Source organism: Euleptes europaea, chromosome 12, assembly GCF_029931775.1.
Source record: "Euleptes europaea isolate rEulEur1 chromosome 12, rEulEur1.hap1, whole genome shotgun sequence".
NCBI lineage: Eukaryota > Metazoa > Chordata > Lepidosauria > Squamata > Sphaerodactylidae > Euleptes > Euleptes europaea.
Window position 1 is genome coordinate 58,051,722 of NC_079323.1, and position 24,709 is coordinate 58,076,430.

Sequence of the window (24,709 nt, forward strand, 5' to 3'; positions counted from 1 at the left end):
GGATATTGAGTCAACATCATAACTTTTATTAATACACAGTAAATATTTTCCGTGTTTCTAAAATATAATCTTTTAATTGCATTTTGTATAACTAATTTTGAAATTTTAAATTGGAAGTGTTGTAAGTTAGTGTTAGACCCCCTGGGTGAGTGGCTACTAAAAACAATCTAATAAAAAATAATTGTACTAAATGAAAGTTTTTCTCTTGTGAGGCTACTACATTTTGACTGACAATATTGACCACTTATTGTAAATGGTACACTAAAGTGTTATGTTGCTATTCATCTGAACAGTCCTAGTTTTTACTTTTTCAAAAGGCATGGTTACATAAATATTTGTTTATTAAGAAGAAAGAGTGATAGCTTCACAGACTAGCAACTCAACACATAAGACAATCTCATGAACAGTGTGAAATACCAAAATAAAGCTATCTTATGTAAGATTTTTCAAATAGGGAAAATTTGCCCAGAAACCATTCTTCCCAAGTACATTCCACTTGTCGTTCAGTGTTTACATACAAAATGGGAGGGTGGTGCTGTAGTCAGTATATGATAGTTTTTAAAAAGCATTTTAAATGCTCTCAGATCAACCAGATATGTTGCCTACTGTATTTTCCCCCCAACAGATTCAATTGTCATAGCCTTTTGGATTGGACTTGCTGCCTTTGTGGCATTTCTCTTCTTTATTTTGTTCTGCATTTCTCAGACTGGTTATACATCAATAAAGTAAGTAAGGTTCTTTTTATACTGTATATGGAAGCCAGAGCCTGTAGGTTCCTAGGAAAGACTAGATTTATTGATGAGTCACACTGGCTAACTTGAACCATTTAGGAGCAAATACTTTGCCTAGATTACCACTAAAATTGAGCATTGTACTTGAGATGATGTCCCATTACACTTGGCTGCATTTTAGATGTTTGCAGTTTACCATATTTGCCTTGTGTAATCTGTCTTGCATACCATTCATCCAAGAGTCCAACTATTTCACCCTTTTCGTTGGTCTGACCATGTGACATCCATCCTTCCCTGCCTTGGCTTCCTGTCTGCTCCTGGATACAGTACAAATTTCTCTACTTTTAATTTCTCTATATGACCTTGATTTTCAAGGGGCAGTTTGTGCTGGTCTGTCCCTCCACCCTGATACTCCACTTTAAAACATGCTGCCTTGCCTGTGCACATTGCAAGGGAAGAGCATTTGTGGCAGATAAGCTCTCTTGTGGGTGAGTTGTTAGCCATTATCTATCTTTTCTTTGGAGAATCTATAATAAGTAATAGTTTATGGGACTATTTAAATTCAGATTAAGCAAATTTTTGTTCACAGGAATGGAAGACCACACAAAACATTTCCATGGAATTATTCAAAAAATAAACATCAAGATGTGGTTACTAACGGTGCTGAACCAACCCTTGCGGAAAGCGAAGTGGAAGAAACAGAAGATTCAAGATTAAGTCATGTACAGAAATAGAATGACAGACTGGTGGCCTGGGAGAAATTGTGGGAAGGATAGGGGTGAGGAACGATTTCGAAATTCTCCTTCTGTAGATGCAGTTCTCACCCTATAGGACACTATAAGCTCTTCGGGGCTTAAGCAGACCTCCTCCATTGTTTTTCCTTAGCCAATCGGATTGACATGCTAGTCAGTTAACCTGTCAAATATTGACAGTTTATTTTTGACCATAGTCAAATGTTCCAGTCAATCAAGAATGTTCCAGTCAATCAAGAATGTTATTGTGCAGACTGTGCCAGTTTACCCGTTTTATTTTGTTATATTGCCATTTGATACCAAGGGCAACAAATTACTTGCCACCTAGCCCTGCAGCAGTCATAGCCAAGTTACTTACCACCTGCTACGACTGCAAGAATTGGTCTGCTGCTGTTTGCTTAGCTCAATGCTTAGCTTTCTTTAAAAGGCCTTTCTCGGTTTTTATTTCATGTTTCTGTGGTGTGTTTTTTTAACTGTACATTTATAGAAACTTCCTCTAAAATTGTTGATATTATTAGCTTGAGAGCCCATACCTTGTTTTCCACCTGCAAAAGGGTATTTCGGCTGGGCTGGGGGCGATTTTTGCTGATCTTCATTCCCACTGCAACCCACCCCTCTCCATCCTGAAATCCCTAGCTTTAGTAAAGAACATCCTAGTTTCAGTAGCCAAATGATCCATCCAGCTGAGGTAATTCAAGACCTTGTTTGTTAATTACTAGTGAAAAGAAGCTGGTACTAAGTATTTTACACATAAAAATGCGTATATTTCTGTGTAGTTTTGATATCTTTTCTTCTAGCAACATAGTCTTTAGACTGTAAGCCCTATGTAACCGGCTAGCGCTCTGTCATTAAAGTAATGTTAAAACAGTAGTACAATGTCTCCTATACAAGTGTATTTCTGAATGCAGCGATATCAAAGGAAAACTAGTTTAAGCATTATGTTTTGCTATATTTTATTTAAAAAGCAAATAATACATATATTTACAAGGTCAATATATTCTGAAAACCATTAATCAGAGTTGAGAACTCAACATGGATTAAACACTTTCTTCTGTCTGTACATTGTTCTCTGTTCCCATATTAAATAAGGCTTAGAAATAATATTGCCCTTTAACAACACCCTATTGACATGATCCTCTGGATGTTTTCTGTCTAAAATCTATTGAAACAATCAGAACATGTAAAAAAGTCCAGTCCCTTAATTCCCAAAATAGCAGGGAATGAGAACCTTATGGTAATTTATTCTCATACTAAACAACTCTCTTCAAGTAAATGGTAACATTTTTACTGATGTAAAGGAAATAACATAATTTTAAAGTTTTGGGTGTTACATACCATTTATTAGTCCATGCCACTGAGATTTTGGTTTTAGAAACTGAAATCACAATTACAGAAACAATCACAATTAACCTTTCAAGCCTTAAGGCAGAGAGGGCTCTTAACATTTCAGTTTGATACCTTATGAAGAAATGTAGTAGTAAATATTTTCTCAAAATCCAGCATTGTTCAATATATAGCATTGTTTTAAAGTTTCTCAAAGCTTACACTTTGTACAGGCGTGTTTAAAAAATTCCATAGATAGCTTAGAAACCATTACAAGTGGATTCAGATATTTAAGACTTCAAAGTATTGTGACAAATTAAATACAAATAAAAGCCTTTGCACAGAGAAACTATAGCTTCTCCAGGTTCTCGAATTTTGTGGGTGTCACCATTTTCTCCCTTGTCTGGTCCACAAATCAGTTTAACATGAGTTCTAAGCATATCTGGCTGCTGTGCTCCCATCCAAATATCTCCAATATACAGAGATGTGAGGAATATACCTGCAGCTAGGAAATAAAACCAGAGTCACCAATCAGCACAGTTCTGTTTAAGCAAGTTGATAAAGACCTATTTCTCTTCTTTTACTTGGCATATTTTAAAATGGCATGGATTGTATTATCTTTCATGGCACTGAAAATCTGGTATTTCATTACAGGGATCCCTACCACTTTCTTTAATAGGTACCTGAGATAGTTAGAATGTATTAATGCAGGGGGCGGGTGGGAATTAAAATCAGTTGCACAAACTTTATTACTATGAACAATTTGTCCAAAAGCATACCCAGCTAGTACAGGTTTATTTAATTTCTCAAATCAAGTTTTGGATGACAATGTTCTATATTAGTGGTCCTCAACTTGCTGTCAGGGGTGCCATGACACTTTCTAAAGTATTTCCTGTGGTGCCCGCTAGCTTCTCCCCCAAAGCAAAGAGCCAATCCTGCCTTTCTTTCATTTCACTGGAGTAGGAGGTACTTCAGAAGAGCCCAGGAGGCCTTGTATCTGCTGGGATCATCTATTTAGAAACTGCTGCCTTTGTCATAGAAAAAACCCTGATTGGAACCCCTAATATTTTGTGGAACTCCCAGCATTTTTGTTTTTGGACTCAGCCTTCAAAATATTGTACGTGCCCAAAGATTCAACAATGATGGGATTCCCTGTTCTATATAGTTAGCTAATTCTATATTATAAGTGAACCACAATTTCCCAGAAGTTTTATAGAGTAGAAAATCCACTATATGCATAGCTTCCCTTTCACCTTCTTGCTGAAACCAAACATTACCTTTTTCCTTTGTGTCGTTTTCTTCCATTGCAGAGAGGCAGAACCTTTTCAGTGTCCCAAGATGTTCATTTTCCATCAGGCCCTGAAAATCCATTAGGTGAAGCATTACAGTATTAAGTAGGGAGAGGTCATTCAGGTCTGAAATCTCTTCAGTGGCATCATGGAGGTTGTGGTAAAGCTTAAATATACCATCTTTCAGAACGCCATCCATAACAATCTCTTGCACCACAATGGTATTTGGCAAAACATAACTTTTAAACCACTTGAAAGTCAAAAGTACATTTTGTTTGTGGGAGCTGCTGTCAACCAGGGACTGCACCAGCCATCTGAATACTAAGTAAACAATCTTGCTTGTAAGACCAGGATTGTCATAGCCATTGTGCTCCCTTGAATGATTTGCTGAAATATCTGGAAACACAGGCTCCCAGTGCATCAGGACCAATCTCAGAGAAGATCTGCATTCCTCTAAATCAAATGGGTTGCCCTGAGAAGATGGGCCTGAGTCGGTTTCAGTTTCATTCTTCTTCTGAACAAATTGTGATGATGTTCGAAAATGTACTTGCACTTTGTTTTTTTCTTTAATATTTTCTGCAGCAGAAGAAAGCAAATTAAATTATACACACACACACCTACCTTAGATAATGAGGCAATGAAATAAATGTATTGTTTTTTTTAAAAAAGAATGGGAGTGAACCCTGAATTAATTTTTTTAAAACTAGTTGTGAGAGGAGGCTAATGTACTGAATGGTACTGTGTTGCAGAAGGGAAATTCCCAGTGGTTTATACTCATCAACTATGATGTATTGGGTTTTAAAAAAACAACCTTATTTATTTATTTATAGCCCACCTTTCTCACTTATCGACTCGAGGTAGATTAGACAGTGTATGCTGATGCAATCAGTAAGATGAGACACCTAACAACCAATGTAATAGGACTAGGATTACAGAAATATGAAACAAATTCCTCAGAAATTCTGAAAAGTACTCCATAAAATCCCAAGTCATCATCTCTAACTCAATTACTGAACTACCTCAGACAAAGATCCTCCAGTTCTTCTTGAAAACATTTGAATTTTGAAAACATCTTGAAAACATCTGAATAACAACTGTCCTCATATCGCTAGAACTGCACAGCTTTTACATCAGGGGCCACTAGCCAAAAATCTTTACCCTTCAGTCTCTTGACAAATATTTTAAACCCGTAACAATTCAACAAATTTTACTCCCTTTTCTTCTCAAAAGAGGATTTTTTTTAAAAAAAGATAATGAGTTCAGAAATGAGATGGCTTGTATGCTGGGGTCACACTATCTCTAAAATAAAGTTATGTTTCTCCAAGTTCTTCAATCGTCCCTCTCCTACCAAATCGGATGGTATGGAAGTAAATGGCTAGGGACTCCCAAAATACCATAACTCGGGGACACGCAATGAAGCTGATGGGAAATAGATTCAAGTCAGACAAAAGGAAGTGATTCTTCATTCAGTGAGTAATTAACAGTACCATCTTAAGCAAGCCTTAGAAGGGCGTAACTATGCTGAGGATGGCACTATTGATTGTGGAATTCATTGCCCATGGACATAGTGATGGCCATTAGCCATGATGACTAAAGGGAGCCTCCAATGCAAAGCATTCTGATTACCAACGGTGGACTAGGTGGACCACTGTTCTGATTCAGAAGGGTTCTTATGTTCTAGGAATGTGGCTCTGAAGGTCTCAAAAGTATTTCATAAAATTATAATTCAGTAAAAAAACTACAGACCAAGAATATACTTTCAACTTACTAAGCAATTCTTTGGTTTGGTATTGTTGAGCAATTGTTTGCAGATCATCTTGAAGTTTCACATCTTTGCCAATTATGCTCCACTTGTGCAAGAGCAACAGAATATCTTTGTTGGATAGGACATGCTCATTCACAGTGAATCTGCCCATTTCTTTGAAGGCCTCAATTACCATGGCACGGTATTCTAATATGGAGCTTAACAGGCTGAAAAACTGAATCAGCTGGGCAAAATCCAAGTTGGCACTATTTGGCAGAAAATGGAAAGAAGTTTTTAATTTTCTTAACATGATTCAACGTTACTCTAAAAATACTTTCAACTGAAACTGCAGCTAAAACCTTAAACTTCAATTGATTGTTAGGAAGCAACCTGGTGGTTAATTTCATACCTGAGAGGATAGAGTACCCGATTGTTAGGCCTGCCTTTGGTGATAAGCAGACCTTGTGGCATTTAGTCTGACTTACGGAAAAGGGCAGGCTGGTGTGGGTTGAATCCATGTGTGTGAAAGGATCCAACCTAATGGCTAGTCAATGAAAGCCCGACTGTACCTGCAAGCACTCAAGAGAATTCAAACCACACTCTGAAGCCATAACTAGTTTAAATTTATGTGCCTCAGCCAGGTTTCTCTGTTGCCAATTGGAGACATGTGCTGCTGATCTGTTCTTTAAAAACAACTTGTAAATAAATAAATCATCTTTGTTATTTACATACAACCCCTGCCTCAGTGATCTTCATGTTCTTGCTCACCACAAAACTTACCTCATGACAGTGAACCCAAAGCCTTTACACTTGCTATTCTAAGAACATCTTGTAACTGAGGGGAAGGTTTACATTTCAAATTAAATCAGGCTCCCCATAATCATAAGGGGCTGTGTGGGTCCCCTCAGTTGATAGAAAGGGCCTGTCACAGAATTCTTCACAGTTATTGCTCAGAAAAAGCATGAAGTCAAGTTCCTGCTGCATAGAAAAGGGTTAATATTGTAATACTAATATCAGTGGGACACTTAGACACTTAACAAGTTACTTAGGACCAAAACTTTCTAAATAAATAAGGATGGCGATTTGTTGCCGTTTACAATTAAGAGCAAAAGATAAACTGGTCAGGGATTGTATAGAGTTCATGCAAGTAGTAGCATTTAATGAAATGGTATCAAATAGCAACACAACGACATGACACGATTAAGAACAGCGATACTTGCCGGATGTGTTTCAATAATGTTATTAAAACATGTAGAAATTCATTGACAAGTTGGAGAGGAAGAAATTTCTGATTCTCTAGTAGATTATTTCCACAAGGCATCTGGAATGACTTCTGCTTATCTCCTAAATTTGTAATCCACAGGGTATGGACTAAGAAGATTACATAGTTTAACATCTTGTTTTCTAAAAACCTGAAAAATATAAATTAAAAAACAACCCATGAATACATATAAATATTTGTGTGGGGGAAGGTAATCCCCTAAAACCCCTGTAAAAAAAAGTGTACACTTATTGCATTTGGGGTTCATTTCTTTTTCTATTCCAAGCAAAATTCCAATGTATCTTAGGGTAGAATCATTCCCACAAAAAACAAGAATGTTTTTGGTGGCAGAAATCATTGTGTTTCACAGTACTAAAACATCCAGAGCTTGAAAAAACACTTTGATACGAGGCAAGGAATTTCTTTTGCCTACATCCAACCCTTTCCTTTTCCATATTGAATAACTTACACCAGTACGGCCTTTTTACAAAACCATACTTGTTTAAAAAAATTGAAACAAAATGCATGCTTTTTTAATCTAAGATATTAGAAAACGAAAATGTTCATAAATTTTAAAGGAAAACGGACAAAATTAGTCAAATACGTTTGTATCTTGTGATATTTTTCTACCCCATGAACATCTCGCTCTGTAGAGAGCTAAATATTGTCTGGGTTATCAGGAAGAATCATCACGAAGGGCTATATGCCTCCAGAGTACTAAAAATTGTTTCCTGGACCAGTGTTTCCTTAATAAACTTACGGGGTATTTTTACTCTGATACATTAACAGTTCAGTCTTGAAGGGGGGGCTGGAGCACATAGGAGCTGGTGTGAACCCCACGCTGGCATCCATGCCACTTGCACTGGCTCCAGGGGATGTTATCTGGGCGTTCCCGGGAGCGGAGCTGCCTTTAGACAGCTTCCACAGCCCTTTCACCCCAGGAACGTGCCATTTTGCAAGTGTAGAGTTACGCCTGCAAAATAGGTGGCATAGCACCCTGAAAATCAATGTTGGAGTTTCATGGGGCTTTTAAAAAATTCATTTTTAATTTCTTTTTTCTGGCTGGGAAGCCTCTTCGGAGGCGGTGCGGCTGTGCCATCCCTAGCCAGCAACTAACCACCCCCACTTCAGGAATGGACTGCCCATGGGCTTGAGGTAAAAAGGTCCCTCAGTGTCAAAATAAATAGATTTTTGAGGTTGTTTTGAACCCTAGGTGCTTTTCTCTTTACAGAAAGCAAACTGGCTATACGCTGGAGACACTGGACATTCTCACCTGGGGACTCACAAAGAGAACAAAGTTGTACAGTTACTTCTCTATGAATCTTGCCAACAAAAGTACAAACAGGGTAGGAAAGTCACCGCAGAAAATTAAAAATGTAAACATTTGAAGTAATGGAGTTTAAAACAGTGCACAATTATAACATTTGAGATATAATCCTGGCCACTCACTTACAACAACCCATCCTCATGTTCCTGGCTACACAAAACATCACCCCAATCATTATAAGGGGATGATTACCGGTGAATGGTCCCTGAAAGACACGTACCACTTCGACTGTGTGGACACTCCAGAGGTGGCTCTCTAACAGTGCATTCCTGAGCCTGAAGGGCGGTCGAGCAACTTATGCCAGTGTTAGTGACCCAAACGCCAGTGGAAAAGCCTGGATGCCGGTTGCCGGGTACTGCTGCAGCAGAGCCGCCCTGGGATGCCAACGGGGCCTTCCGCTGGCGTCCCACCATCGTAAAAGCCCGCACCAGTGCTCCAGGAGGCGTTCCGGCATCCCGGAAGGCGTTCCCGGGGCATTCTGGTGCCGGGCTGGGGGAGGAGCCGCCTTCAGGCGGCCTCCAAAGCCCTTTTGGGCCAGGAACACCCCTTTTTTATTTTCTTGAGATACCCACTTTTTTAGGTGGCGTATCTCCAGTGCAACCCTACGAAGCTTGCCCGTATTTTTTACGCCGCAGGGAGGTTTCGGGGGGTCCGAAACCTCCTTTGGAGGTAGCGCAGCCGCGCTGCCTCCTATGACAGGCGCAGGCATTCCTCTCAGGAATGTGCTGTTAGTCTTTCCAAGAAACACCAAGTGCCAAAAATTCTCTACCAGAGTAGGCTTTGCTCATTGTTCCCTTTTTGATGCTCTCTTCCTGGACGGGGTGCCAATTCTCTACATTTTCTCCTCTCTCTCTCATCTCCAAGTTAATCAGGAAAATAGGTAATGTCCCAACTGCATCCTGATCACTCCTTACTAGCCTAGGTAACCTCAGTTTACCAAGATCCTTAACCTATCAAAGGGTTCCCTTTCCATCCACCCAATGTCCCAGACCTGCCAACACAACACCATGGCAACATTATACATCAAGAGAATGCAGGAAAATGGATGTTTGAAAAACAGGCTGGGTTGTCTGCTCCACTTCACTGGATGGCAGCAGCAGAGACAGAAGTTAGTTTCCCACATGAGCTAAGGTTTGCACTGTTTGGGGTAGTTGCCTGAAGAATCTGGATTTAAAAGGGTCTGAGAAAAAAGTTGCAGAGATCCCATTCCCTGGTCCTACTCCTGGGCTTTCCACCATAAATACAATGAGTTGAGTGAGTTATATATACCCTGCAGTAAGAATACTCAGATTTACATTACAAGCACAGAGCTTGTTTTATAAACTAAACACCACAAACAGTAATGGAATATTCTATGCTACATTCTCTCAGCCACTCTCCCACTTTAAATGTACAAATCATAATTATAATAATTAATCCAGCACTGAGTCCTGAATAACCTTCTATGTACCTTTTCTGTAGAATAAATAATAGCCATGTTAAAAGGCTGTGGTCTCTTATTAGCTCATAGGCAGCTTTGGTGATGCTGGCAGCATTTTGTAGTATTTCCAGAATTTGATGCTGAAACAGGAAAGTTACATAAACACTCTTATTACATAGCCAAAGCTTAAATTTTAAGCTTTTAAAAGCCGAACAATAGCAATGCAATTACATCTAATTATCCGCAAATCCAAGAAGTATGGTAGCACATGAAAGACAAACAGATAGACACTACAAGACTTCTCATCATCTTTGCTGCAACAGACTAACAAGGCTATCCCTCTGGAATTGTCACCTGATTATTGGGCAATTATGGGCACAATCCAGCAATATGCAAAAGGCCTGGGAAATGCAGCTTCACCTACATGCCCTAGCTTCTGTTCTATCACAGCTTCTAGGGGAAGGAAGAGCATAGTGGTGTTTCAACCCTAAACCTATCAGGCAACATACAAGGGAAAGCAGAAGGAGGTTATCTGAAGAACGGCCTCCTGAATACTCCAACTAGCAGTTCCCATCCAGCTGCTGTCTTGCTTTAGCTGGATATCAGCAATCTTGATGCCCAGCTGAAAGGCAGAGATCCTTGGCATTTCATGTGAGGAACAACCAGGGGAAGGCTCTATGCACACTCTGAACTGGGTTATATGTATGTTTGCTCCTACTGGCTCTTGGTGTGCTTGGGTATAAATGGAGTCGTGCCTTCCGCACCCATTTTGCTGGAGATAAGTCATGCCTCTTTTTTCAACAAAAAGAAATAATGCCAAGGTATACATTCTGCAAGATTAAGTTTGTTTTTACTTCATGTTTATAAAGTTACAAAATCTGGGGATGGATCTAGTGATTCATTTGTGCTAGGAATGCAGATCTTTCCTTTCTGGCCATCAGTCCCTTCTGACCCCAGAGAACCATGCAGACCTATAGCCCTGCAGTTGGGGTTGGGGGCTGCTCCAAGGAGGCGGAAGGGGGAGGAATCACTCTTCCTGTCTCTCCTGAATGCACCAGCTCTGGGGACATAATTTTGCCTCCTTCCTCCTCCTCATTGCAGCTTCCTGGTCCACTTGCAACTGGTTACTCCACATAGGTCCCATGATCTCAGGAAGCACCTTTCTTGGGTCAGAAGGGGCAGCTGGAGAAAAGAGAACATGGAGAAGATGCACAGTCATCAACACCTGCTGATGGGATGTTGGATCTAACCTATTATTTATTTAAAGTATTTACATCTTGCATATTCTCGGCACGTGGGCTTCCAATGAATATGTTCAGTACACATAGCCTACATTGCCTATTTATAATTACAATATCATGGTGGCACCATAACTAGAAAGTTAAATCATTCATTCCTGAAAGAATACAATTTCCAGTTTAGCATATAGAAACCCCTCTTTTAATGCAATTAGTCTCCCTTATTTTCATGATCAAAATGCCCCAGATTTTGTAGAGATTTCCTTACTGACATACAGCCTATTTTCCAAAAGTTGTGTTATCATGATTCAGGCTACTATTATTAAAATTCAGCACAAAATCTGCATCTGATTTGCACATTCTCAGTCAGTCAGTTTATTAATACAGCGATTGCCAGCAAAAGAGAACAATTTGCACATTCTTTCCTTGGTTTGTAGGACAAATACATTTAATATAATAGTTGGATTCTCTCTTAAATCTTAACAATAAATCTTGAGATCTCAGGCTCAAAGTTGGCAAAAGAGACTTAACTAGACTGGATCCTCTTTACATCTTGTTAAATGAGATCATAAGGGGGGAAGGTTACCAAATACCTCTTTTGTTTTAAACAAAAAACTTTGATTTTGAGGTGTCTGTATGCTTCAGTTATATTTTACCTGGGTATTTTCATCACAAAGTGGGCTGTGGAAGAAAGAAAGAAGGACATGGAAAATCCTCTGATAATCATACAACTCATAGCAGTGTTTATCTCGGAGGCCTTCCCCAATAACTGCTAGAATCCATTTTCGTTCCAATTTGTGCTGGAAGACAGAAGAACCACCAAGAGTATGCAAAAATTAATTATGTGGAAACCAAACACATTTATCTCTTGTCCATCATATTTCACCAGATTCATAGGCTAAAATATCTCAAATTAATAGATTAGCATGCTGCAAGGAGAGATGGAGAAAAAACTACAATGCAAATGGTACAAAAACAATGGTGATGCCCAAACTTTTTACTAAGAGCATCTGATCTCCCACCATCTAAACTAGAAATCTCAGCTACAGTAGCCCTTTCTGTTGTGCAATCTATGAAACTCATAAAATGCCTTCACCAGGATTTCATGGGCTTCTGGTGAATCCACACTTGGCACATATTGGGGTGTTCATCCACATAAAATTTGGTTGCATAAAATCTGGTTGTGCAATCCAATACCACACACATTAAGAAACACTCTCAATTGTCACAATTTATCAAAATTCAACATGTGATTTATCAAATTTTGAATTATCTTTTGTAAGCAGCGGTGCAGAAGAAGAATCAGTGCAGCAGCAATGTAACAATGAAGAGTAGAGGACAATAGGAAGCTATGAAAGAGAGGCAGGCAGCCATGCTTGACACCAAATCTTTTTTTCTGAACTATTTTTGAAGATTGGTTCTTGTAGGTTATCCGGGCTGTGTAACCGTGGTCTTGGTATTTTCTTTCCTGACGTTTCGCCAGCAGCTGTGGCAGGCATCTTCAGAGGAGTAACACTCAGTGTTACTCCTGAAGATGCCTGCCACAGCTGCTGGCGAAACGTCAGGAAAGAAAATACCAAGACCACAGTTACACAGCCCGGATAACCTACAAGAACCAATGACCTCTGACTGTGAAAGCCTTCGACAATATTTTTGAAGACTTTGAAGATGCAGGGTCTGCATTTATGCATAAAGATAAGTAATGCTGGGCTTTAACTGCACACAAACCAAGATTTCCAAACCTCTTAACAGATACCTGTGCATGGAATAGCAAGCAAATAATCGTACTTTTTGGGAATGGCTACTTATGCAACATACACAGAGCCGTTCAGTGCAGCATAGTGTTTAACATTTCAGACCAGGACTGGAGACACCCACCTTCAAATCCCCACTCTGCTTTGAAGCTTGCTGGGCAGCCCTGGGTCAGTTACTCACTCTCTCAGCCTAACCAACCCCACAAGGTTTTTTGCAAAGATACAATGGTGGGGGAGAAAACAATGCATGCTACCCTGAGCTTTTTGGAATAAGGGGAGGATGAAGAAAGATATGGTGATATTTACATTACCTCTATATCAAAACTATAGAAGAGCTGAAAAAATCCGGGCACTTTCTTCAAATTCAAGTATTGGTGGGAAAGAAGAAACCTGTTCAGCTTTGTGTACATATGTTCCTCTGTGGAAAAAAAAAACCCAGAGTAACTGTTGTAGCCTGATCTCGTCAGATCTCAGAAGCTAAGCAGGGTCAGCCCTGGTTAGTCTTTGGATGGGAGACCACCAAGGAAGGCCAGGGTTGCTGTGCAGAGGAAGGCACTGGCAAACCACCTCTGTTCGTCTCTTGCCTTGAAAACCCCCAAAAGGGGTCGCCATAAGTCGGCTGCGACTTGACGGCACTTTACACACACAACTGTTGTAGCATGAGCAAAAAATATGTGAATTAAGTACACAAAAAAACTGAATAATTTTATATTCTCCTTTAAAAAATACAACTCTATGTTACTGTATAGCAAATTCTGAAATTCTTATAAAACAAATCATGCGAATTAATGCTCATTTTAACTCTCTCATCAAATATAATTTTCACTAAAATTACACAATAACACACACAGAGCAGATGACTGTATGAAAAACAGACTAGAAAATTGCCATTGATCACAAAGCCATCATTGTTCATTCAAACAAAACAGTTAACACTCCTGTGCCGTCTGTCTAATCTTTCTTACTTTATTAGATAACCAGTGATTGAGAAACAAAGTACAGCTTGTTCTACAGTACCTGGCTTCAGCATGTGTTGGGCTACTCTAGCAATGTAGAGTGTTAAAGGGAAAGTAAATCTGAAATTTGATTGTCTGATTCCATTTTGTACAACATCCATAAGGTAAAGCAACTGTAATATGAGAGCAAAAAATTAACAAAAAATTAGAAGGTAGGTTTTGGAGTCCCACAGGCTGCTGTCAAATCGCATCCACAAGATCCATCTTTACATGACAACCGCAAACTTCCCTCATAGAAACTCCAGGAGAAAAGAAATTAATCATAGATTTGGATCCCTCATAGATTTCCATGGGTACAAGGGGAGGGGCTAATTTCCACCAAGTCTTCCCTCTTGTGGCCACCATAAAGAACACCCAAAATGGTGTGTCTGGGGGATGGGGCAAAAATGCCCCCTACCTGGTACCCACAGAAATACAAGCAAGACCCCAAGCCATAGTCTATAAGTTACAATATAAGCTAATCACAAAAGATTGTTCTAAAATCGCAAAATGGGTATGGGGGCATGATGATAGAAATAGAGTTTTGTATTCTCATATGACTCCATCTGTAATATTTGTATGAGTTAGGTCCCTATAGAAACTGTACATTTAGGGATGAGAAAAGTACACATTGCCCTAAAAATAAGAAGCACGTTCATATATTTTATAAAGGAAAATCAGCATGACAGTGTCCTGTGAGATACTTCTCAAACAGGTTTTAGTTTCGCAAAACTGGAGTCCAAACCACTGTGTACACACAGCAGTAAAGTTAACATAGTCTTACCTGTCTTTGTTCTCGAAATCGAGCCCCTTCAAGGTGAAAGCGGAAAGAGCCCAGGACATAGTATGCTGCTGCTCGCATGTTATGGTCATAGCTGCTTAGGGCAGCTACTGTTAGCCCCAAAGCATTGACTTCAATGAACTTTGGACATCCTACTACACATTCTACAAAAAAAAACAAATATTTATTTATTAAAACATTTATACCATGCCTTTTCTCATGGTTCAGGGAAGCTTACAATAATAGTAAAAAAAAATTCTGGCTTAAAACCAGAATAAAATAGCAAACCCCACATCTCTCCCTCCCTCCCATGCTATAAAGGAAGTTCTCTCAAAATCCTTCTAAAAGGTCATTTCTAGTGAGAATAAGTTATGGATCTGCACACAAAAAATAGTCTTCTCCAGTTAAATAGGGGCTTGATTACAGAACCAACCTTTTTGTTGCATTCCTAGCAGAATTCACCCCCTCAGATGCCTCTGCTTGACTGACTCTCTTTTCACATAATGCAAGACCCACTGGACATGAGGCCTTCTTGTATCCCATTTCCTAGGGGGCTTGCACTCTGGTATTCCCCGCCATCTCTTCCTTTTACATACCTTTCTTCCTTAACCTCCCTTAACCTTATTCAGATCTCTCAGGGTGCATATTCAAGATCAGTTAAAAATGAGTAACTGCCCTTAACCACACTTTTATACACACATGGACATACACCCATTGCAGTGATTAATACAATTTGGTTAAAGGTTTTGTTTTTCTTTTCAAACATTGCAAATGCATTTATAGAACAGTGATTCTAATCCAAGCTAGTGATTGTGAAGATGGAACCAGGGGGCAGAAGTGTTCTAAGTTAATCCCACACCCCACTCCATTACCATTGCTCTCTCATACTAAAAAGGATACCGTCAACAAAAAAATCTCACTCTGGTTTATGGTTAATTGACCAATAGAAGATTCATTTGAAAACCTGAACATAGGTCATGGACGGAACAATTTATAACAAGATCTGGCCTTGTGAAATGAAGTCAACAGTTACTATGTGGAGTGTGATTTATGCTGGACATACAGTTTGTTTGTAGAACCTTGGAAAGATGGGGAGGGAAATGGCTGCTGAGATAACTATCACTTCTAGATATTACCACAGGGGTATTTTTTTCCTTTTGTGAGTAATGTGGGGCTTTCATATCTAGTGAGAAGTAATTATGGGACATTTATTCATAGGGTGCTGTTATAATACCTGAAGCAAAAATGTAACAAAGGTCCTTTGGGCCACATGCTAATACAATCCGGCATGCTCAGGATTGTCCCACTGAGCAGGTTCAAAATGACGGTAGCATGACTGCAAAAGATTCTATGGAGGCAGTAGGTTTGTAAAGAATTCTTTACAGGATAAAAGGAAGCATTGTGGCAAGCAGTAAGTAGGAGTATCCCTTTGTAATTTGACTTGGGGAGGCAGCAACAGAGGCACAGCTGGATGGATTTCTAAGAGGAGCCAAAGAAAGAGCTATAGCTTGAGTAGAGTCACAGAAAGTGTCAAAAATGCAGGTGAGATTGAAAAATGAGGGAAGCAATGGAAAAGGTCCTTTAAAAACCCTGATGAAGAATACAACTCGAAAACAATTTGTGGCTTTCAAAAGAATTCTTGAAAGGATAGGAGAAGAGGTAATCTTTTCCCAAGAAACAAAGTATGGGACTAAAAGGATGGTATTTCATTTGTTGGTCAAACTACTTAACCCACAGACCCCTGTACACAAACTGTAGAATTTAAGAAACTGGGAGATTTTGATCTAGCTGTCCTGCCTGCTATGAATTTTTCTCAGTTGTTGTTATTCTCTAAGGTACCCCACAACCTACTCATAAGCAACAAATAAATGATCTAATATAAACCAAGAGCAAACAGCAAACATCCTATCTCTTCCAAACTTCTAGGAACAGAAGAATGGTTTACAGTGCTAGGGCAAGGGAGATATGGAATACTCCTTAATAGAAACTAATTGTCCTTTGCCACTTATAAGTGAGAACATGGGAGAAGAACAGGGGGATGGGATTCAGTAACAACTATTGCCCAGTGAGGGAACTATGGTGATCAGGCTCACGACGCAGAATCACAAAGCCACGTGACATAATGTCAAAACAGCAAAGCATCTCAGACGAAGGCCAGTCATGCCTGTCAGAATCCATCTTGCAGCCCTCGTGTGTCCTGCTCATGATCAGCTCATGCCCTTTGAGAGATGATTGAGGAAACACTTGCTTTACAAGAGGTCATTGTTGCACAGCAAATGCAAGAGGTGCCACAAAGCAGTATTTATCCAGAGAACAAGAGGAGAACTTGCCCGTGATAAACAAGCCTCTGATCACCAATCATTTATAGGCAGCTGTAATACACCAGATCTGCACTCCAGAGCATGAACACAAATAAAATTGTTACTACAAGAACAGAATCTATCACCATCACTTCTCCTCATCTGGGAAGAGCAGTGTGGAGGGGCATCCTGACTGCGTCTTGTTAAGGCAAAAATGTTTAACACTACATTAAACTTTGTCCACGTTAGCTCTTGAGAGCTAACATATGTAGCACCACTGAACAATTAACCAGGCGGCTTCTGGCTTTAAAGCTAGGATAGGACAACAAAAAGTGTGTGTGTAGGGGGTCCCAACCAGGAAAGTACAGGGAGCTTTGAAGGTTGAGCTGAAAACTATAAACTATAACAAAATAATTATATTTATTACAAGGTGTACAGTATAAATTTGTTATAAACACGCCTGGAAGTGAACTTTATGAGGTATTTTTATCTTATATCTTATGTGGTCTGATGCAATTTATCACTAGTTGATGGTCGCACATCCAGAAACATTGACAGTTCTATGCCAGATTGGTGCATGAGCAATTTTCCATGTGGCAAGATCCAAGGTTTGGATTAAGAGTATGTATCAGGCCATATAAGATATAAGATTAAAAAATACCGCATAAGGTTCACTTCTGGATGTGTTTTTATTAATCATGTTGTATATTTATGACCACTGAGGAAGGCCTATTCAGGCTGAAACACGTATGGTCCTGGTCCTGTATTGGTCATTTATATTGAATGTATATCAACTGTGTATGAGATTTTTGTAACTGCTGTTTTTATATGTAGCCTGCATTCCAGGCCCTGTGTTTTAAACAAATTTATAGTGTATACCTTGTAATAAATATAATTATTTTGTTACAGTTTATAGTTTCCAGCTCAACCTTTTAGGCTCCCTTTAAAGCCAGGATATCATATAAAATGGCAGCAGCAAGAGAGGCAGAGATTGGATGAGTACCAGACACTGAGTAAATCAGCCAAATATTTGAAGAGGCCAACAGGTTTAAAAGGCCAAAGGAAGAGAATAGCTTCTGAATGGTAGATGATGGCTATTACTTAGAAAATAAGTAAAAGGAAAGAATTTAACCAAAATTCCAATCACATAGACTACACAGACTTCTTTCTAAGTGGAACAGGTCAGTAAGGGAAGGCTACAGTTTGTAAAGGGTAAGTACCTGCAGCAAACATTTCAAGGGAGATTGCTGCTTCAAAAACCATAGCCCAAATATATTTGTTTAATCACAGTCTATGACTACAAACTTGTACAAAATATTTTCCTGAATGCAAGATGATTTCCTGTACCTGGTCTCAGCAATTCACTGAAGAGCTGAAGAAGGAAACAAGGGTCATAGAGATCTTGAAGATCCACCTTGTTTTTGCCTTTGCTTTGCAGCATCTGTTCTTCCTAAAACAAAGGACATAAAATAATGGAACGCAGAATTTCAAACGATATGATGAAATTTGATTGCTGTGATGATTCCTTGCAGCCACAAGCATGCCAGCACTGTGAAAACTGTAAAGCCGGAATGCAGTTCTCATAGCAGTGTTATAATTGTTGTTGCGTTTCTTATGTCTTCCTCTAGCTTAAGGTGAACTGGAACTATCTTAAGGTGAACTCTCTTTGCTCAAGAACTAGACATGTGCAACTCGACAGCGATTTCTACATGGTGATTCCCTGCAGGAACAGACTGGATCATCAATACAGATATGCGGTAAACACAGCCAAGCGGCCCCCTACAGTGCAGGCAATGGCCTCGGGGGGCTGCTCAGCTCAGATCTGGGCCATGAGGACAAGGGCAATGGGTGCACCTCACTGCTATTGTCTTCCTGGGCCAGGACCAGCAAGTGGCCCCTGTGGCCCTGCATGCAACATGAGGACCACTTGGCTCAGGAGGCTCCTGACTGCTATTAGTCCTCCAGGACCGCAGCTCAAGGGAACTTCAAATAACACAATCATAGAATTATAGAGTTGGAAGGGACCACCAAGGTCATCTTCCCATCATTTCCCTGCACAATGCAGGAAATTCTGACCTACCTCCCCCCCCAAACCCCCAGTGACCCATACTTCATGCCCAGAAGACGGCCAAGGTGCCCTCCCTCACCTTCCTCAGAAGTTAAAGGGTCCAACGACACCTTAGTCAGTGGATGTCACAATATAATTAGCTCAAAATTTGAAGCCTCAGTCAATGCAAAGAGTTATGTTGCTGCAGTTTGAAACAGAATGTAACGGGGGGAAAGATTATACAGCCATATATTTGAAAACAAAGGACACTGGGAAATATTTTCTGACACAATTGACTAGAATTGTCATTATGCCTCAGTACTTCAAGCGCTACCTTTCAGAATGTGAATAAGTGCAAAAATCAAAAGGGTCATCAACTATATATCAAAAGGGACAGTAATCTGCAATTAATCCTAGGCACCTCTTGGAGGAGAAGATGTCGGTGCTGTGGAAAATGAAGAATGGTCCTCATCATCATCTCTCGGTCTAGAAGACTCAGAATTTCTTCTGCGCTTGGCTGCTGCCACAGCGACTCTCCCAAACTCCTGCATGTCTTGTGATGTTCCACAGCAGCAGGACCCCAAAGTAATATTCTGCAATTAGATTAGTGAGGAAGTAATTTGTCTTTAAGGCTATAGCTGTAGAAGGTGACAATTATAGAAAGCAGATTTGATTTATAAATGGTTCAGCTGCATTGACTTTTCCCTCACTTCTTTTTATTACCCAAGAACCCAAAGCTAGAATCTGTTTCCTTGACAACGCCATTTCTTTCGAAATGCTTTCTAACAGTATTGAACTATGAAGCAAAATTCATTTTGACAGTGCTTCTTGTTCACCAGCTTCCAACTTAGAGAAAAAGGTTACAACTCTGCCTACAACATGTAATCCTAATAGATTTCTGTAAAGAATATCAATTACTATCAAGTCAAATACAGAGTTGTTTTCAGTAGCTACCACAGTGTCTTCACCATTCAACACAATTTTATTTACTTTGTTGTTTATCTGAGGGATGGAAAAGCAAAACAAGGCAAAGTTTGTGTGTGTGTGTGTGTGTGTGTGTGTCTGTGGGGTGAAGAATCCTCCTTCCACTGCTTTGAACAAGCAGGCCAGGATCTGGGATGCTTCTTTAAAAATGCCTCTCCTCAGCCACTGCCACCTGCCCTGGTTGCAAAACAGGTAATATACTCCAGCAGTGAAACAATATTTACGGCAGTTAATATTTACAGCAGTTTTGTGGCAACCAACTATCTTCCTACCTCTAGGAATAGCACGTCCCACAATTGTTTGCCTTGACCACTGGAGTAATTCACTTTCAGCAGGAAGTAAAATCAGTTCCAGCTGAGCATCAAGGGGGAGGAAAGGCGAGGTGCAACCACCAAAAAAGCTCCATCTCTAGTTGCCGCCAACCTTATCTCTCTAGGTAGAAGCATGGTGAGCAGAGTTTGGTATAAGGGCTAGGTAGGGTTGCCAGATCCAGGCTGGGAAACTCCTGGAGATTTGGAGATGGAGCCTGGGGAGGATAAGGACCTCAGTGGGGTACAATCCCATACAGTCCACCTTCCAAAGCATCCATTTTATCCAGGGGATGTAAGCACTTGTCCCCGTGGTAATCCCACAAACAACATACACTGACAAGAAGTCCAAAAGAGAGTTGATTTATTGGAAAACATACAGGTTTGCAGAGCTAACAAGTAAATTGGCACAACTGGGAACGGGTAGCACAGTGTAAGGCCTATATTGGAAAGCATGAGTCACAGTAACCCCCCTCCCAACGAGGAGCCGTTCCCACGGGAGATAGCGCTGGAACAGGAATGTCCCAGGAGGGGCCCCCAACCCCCTTTCCCGGGCCGAGTCCCAGCCCCCACACTCACCAGTTTTCCCGCGGGCGGTGAGTCACCGGGGCTTTCTTTCTCCCCAGCGCCTCACCGAGCCGGCGAGAGGGGAGGGAGCCCGACCAAGGCCACTGTGGGAGCCGCCGACCCGCAGACCCAGCCGAAGCCACTGCGGGAGCCGCGGGCCGCCGACCCACAGCCCCTGCTGATGCCGCCACGGGAGCCGCGGGCCGCCGACCCACAGGCCCAGCCGAAGCCACCGCGGGAGCCGCAGGCCACCGACCCGCGGGCCCGGCCAAGGGAAGAGAGGGCCGCTGCCGCGGCACGGGTAGGGCCTTGGCCGTAGCCGGCCTCCCCGCCGCCCAGCTGTTTTGCAGGCGGGCTCGGGCGGGGAACAGGCGCGGTCCTCGCCCGGCATCTGGAGGCTGGGAGGCAACGCCTTCCAGCCCTTATATGAACTTCCGGGGCGGAGCTTGGGAGAGACTTCTCTGGCCTGGAGGGTATATAAGGCCAGAGAAGTCTGACTGCCAGGAAGGATACAAGCCAGAGGTTGCCCGCAAGGTGTGTCCTGCTTCAATCTGGTGACGCCCGAGGGAGAGTCGAGCTCTGACTCCCCCTCGGACTGGTCTGAGGCGGAAGAGATTGTATCAGCCCCAGCATCCTCCAGGCCAGAGACCCTCTCGGCGCCCAGGCCCAAGTCCCCTCGCGACAACGAATTCAGGAGTTAGCAGGTCGGCCTTGAGAGGCCTCGGAATCAAAACATTCTCAGTCTGACAGGATGCTGAGAGCAGAGGAATGCAGGCCTGACAGGGGAACTGATCTCTGAGTCTGGAGGTGGGGTATAATTCCGGGGATCCCCAGGTCCCACCTGGAGGCTGGCATCCCTAGGGCTAGGAGAGCTAGTGGAGGTCCCAATCCCACCTCCTTGGGAGATGGCAGCCCAGATTATTTGCACAACTCTTTGCAGCAGCGGATCCAGTTTGCTAGTGGCCATGACCAGTGGAGGCCAGCTAGTCGCCATGACCAGTGGAGGCAGCAGCAGGAATCTTTAAGGAGAGATTAAGGAGTCATCCCTTATGCTGCCTCAACTACAGTAGCATCCTGTTGAGTTACAAATAATAACATATTTAAGCATTTTAGTACTGAAGTAATGCAAGAGTAAGCCACTGCTGTCATGAGAAAAGTTAAGAAGGCTTCCTACACCCCTAAGGCATATTCCACAACCACTGGAGTAGCTGGGATAAGTGGCAGAAGATGAGTTATTCACAACCTTGTCCATTTTCAGCTGGAAGTAACATAGGTACCAGCTGAGCCTCAAGGGGGAGAGAACCTGGAGATTGACAGTTCTGGTATCTATGTAACCTTTGCTGGATCAGGGTAGAGATATGTAAGAAGGGTAAAGATGCTGCTCTATACTTCACTGAACACTACTAGTCTAAGGAGTACCTTTTCCTATGCTCAGGCTTAATTCTATTTTGGAACATAAAATGCATTTTGTTTAATAATTTTTTGGGATGTGGCAAGTGTGACATACAGGCAATGATCCTGCCCCTTTCTGAGGGAAAAATCCCTTTAGTCCTGTTTAGTGTGTGAGCAAAGCAGCTAGGAGCCAACCAAGATCCCTGAAAGGGCTAGAGGAGCCTGATGGGAGGAGGGGGAGTGAGAGAGATACCTTAGTTTTTAGTCAGGGCCTGAGCCTTCAGAGAAAAAGAGATTGGAGGGATCTTGTCTTAAAGTCTGCCTTGCGTGTAAACAGGCTAAACCAGTGAATGTGTGGGGACAGGGTTTGTGTGCTAGTTGGGAAAGAACCTGTCTCAGGAGCCTTTGGAAGTCTCAGAACCTATCTTCTGTGATAAAGCAGGCTAGCTCAAGGAAGAGACTCAAGCTGTCTCAAAGCCCCAATTTTTGAGGGTGAAAGACTAGTGAAAGACCCGTGGTTTCTGAGAGGAGGTCACATTTACACTGTGAGAATCCTGAGGCTGAGGGAAGGCCAATATTTGCCTCAATAATAAAAACCTGGCTGCTAACTGCTCTCCACTCTCCTAAATTATCAACTGTAACCTTATAAATGAATGGTCCCAGCAAGACTGCCGTACACCTGTAAATAGTTTTATGCTCTTTTTTGAACCATCTTATTCCCCCATCCCTGGGAGTAAATAAGAGTTACTGTTCTCTTTCTGTTTCCCTCATGGGTGCTGAACTTATTACATCCAGAAGCCACCTGGGTTATGTCTCTCAGGTACACGGTTGGGGTAGAGACCACATTGGTCAAGCTTTACATCCCACTACAGCTGTTTCAACATCAGTTAAGACACTAAACTTCACTGCATGTGATACCCACAGGCAGCGTCAGGATAATCCACAGCAAAGATAATCCTCAGCAAACTGACATACTGCAAGCACACTAGCCATATAACACATTGATCAAGATGGTGATAATCTAACCTGAAATTTACAAGACTCAGGCCATTCCTTTCATACAACTTAAGCAGCAGCAATATCTTCTGGTCTAAAAAAAGGGAGAAAGAGAGAGAGAGAAGATAAATATGATACGTATCCGAGGAGGCCAAAGTTCACAGGGTTACATCCACACATTTATGTCTGCTTCTCAAAAATTGCCTGTCCAAGTAAAATAGCCTCTGCATGTAAAAAGTGCCTCTATTGTTGTGCTACAGTGATCATTCACAACTGGATTTTCTTGTATGGACAAGACAATCCAGGAGAACTTGAATTGTAGTGAAATGACAGCGTAATATCTAACGATGTGTGGATTCATCCTAACTCTCTGAGCGAGTTCACGTTTGCTGCCATGTTAAGTAAGGGCTTGCATCTGTGAAACAGCAATTGCAGCTTAAACTCAGCAGAGCTTTCATAACACTAAACATCACTTCAACACAATACTCTTCAGTGAAGGCAGCACGAAAGGTTTACCGATGAGACATCAAAGGTGTTTATCTGCCAGTTTGAATCATCACAGTGCCACACACAAGAGAAGCTATATGGCTGAATGCCACAAAAGATACACGACACTCCAGCCAATGTCCACGAAGCCACTGCTCTACTCACCCTTTTCCTAACTAGCCCCAATTCCCTTACCCACCCCTCTTAAGGATCCCAAATACCAAGTCCACTCATCTAGTAGCCTGCTACTTCTTAACATACAAATACACACACAGCCTCCCAAGAGTCCTTTTTTCTCCTTTCATTATTACTTGGAGAGAACAGAACTGGGATAAGGAAGGCTTCACTTCACTTGCATCCCTAAGTACAAGAGACCATGAAAGGATTCTTCTTTTAGCTCCATTTCTGCTCATTTTCTTGACGCATCCAGGAACTGCAGTTGCCTGAACTACAGCCACAGGTTGGCCATCCTAGTTCTACATTATGAATTATTAACCTACATGTATTCCAAGGGGAGACAGACTTACCTACAACACTCAGAGTTGCACCATAGGCTCCAAGTAGCACAGCAAAATGGTTACTCTCACATACTTCAGGGCAGCATTTCACAAGAGTCAACAGTATGTCCACTAATGCCTCTGAAGCAAAAAAGAAACACAGGTTTCCTGTCTTCCAAATGACTCGTTCTTACCTAACAGTTTGAAAAGACTGTTCCAGAAGCTCCTTTGGGCAATAAGGTTTTGGGGCAACAAAATTTTCCTGCACAAAGACACTTGGAGCAACACAAGACCCTTCCTTGCACAGCTCCCTTTCATTCCCTTGGGTTAAAAAATCTTTGGTCAGGAAAGGGCATGTTAAAAATCTAATAAATAAATAAATTGGACCAAGCAGGAAAACGTCTCAGTGATTTCCAACTGTCAACAGCAAGATATAAGCTATATTATGAGTAACATTTTGACATAATCCTGTTATACGGGTTTTAAAAATAAAGCTAGCTGATACTTTCAAATCACA

General features: G+C 41.3%; 1 protein-coding gene across 1 annotated transcript in view; it reads right to left on the minus strand.

Annotated features, from left to right (window-relative positions):
* Window positions 1-3,096: 3,096 nt before the first annotated feature.
* The window catches only part of URB1 (URB1 ribosome biogenesis homolog), a 70,042-nt gene continuing 48,429 nt past the window's right edge, over window positions 3,097-24,709 (minus strand). The window contains exons 27-39 of the mRNA XM_056858210.1: window positions 24,223-24,333; window positions 23,240-23,303; window positions 19,384-19,555; window positions 18,263-18,365; window positions 14,619-14,779; window positions 13,857-13,968; window positions 13,151-13,257; window positions 11,742-11,885; window positions 9,878-9,987; window positions 7,060-7,251; window positions 5,864-6,105; window positions 4,084-4,671; window positions 3,097-3,311 (exon numbers count right to left, since the gene is read on the minus strand). Coding sequence (XP_056714188.1) covers window positions 3,097-3,311; window positions 4,084-4,671; window positions 5,864-6,105; window positions 7,060-7,251; window positions 9,878-9,987; window positions 11,742-11,885; window positions 13,151-13,257; window positions 13,857-13,968; window positions 14,619-14,779; window positions 18,263-18,365; window positions 19,384-19,555; window positions 23,240-23,303; window positions 24,223-24,333 — 2,321 coding nt within the window. The remainder of the gene's footprint in view (window positions 3,312-4,083; window positions 4,672-5,863; window positions 6,106-7,059; window positions 7,252-9,877; window positions 9,988-11,741; window positions 11,886-13,150; window positions 13,258-13,856; window positions 13,969-14,618; window positions 14,780-18,262; window positions 18,366-19,383; window positions 19,556-23,239; window positions 23,304-24,222; window positions 24,334-24,709) is intronic.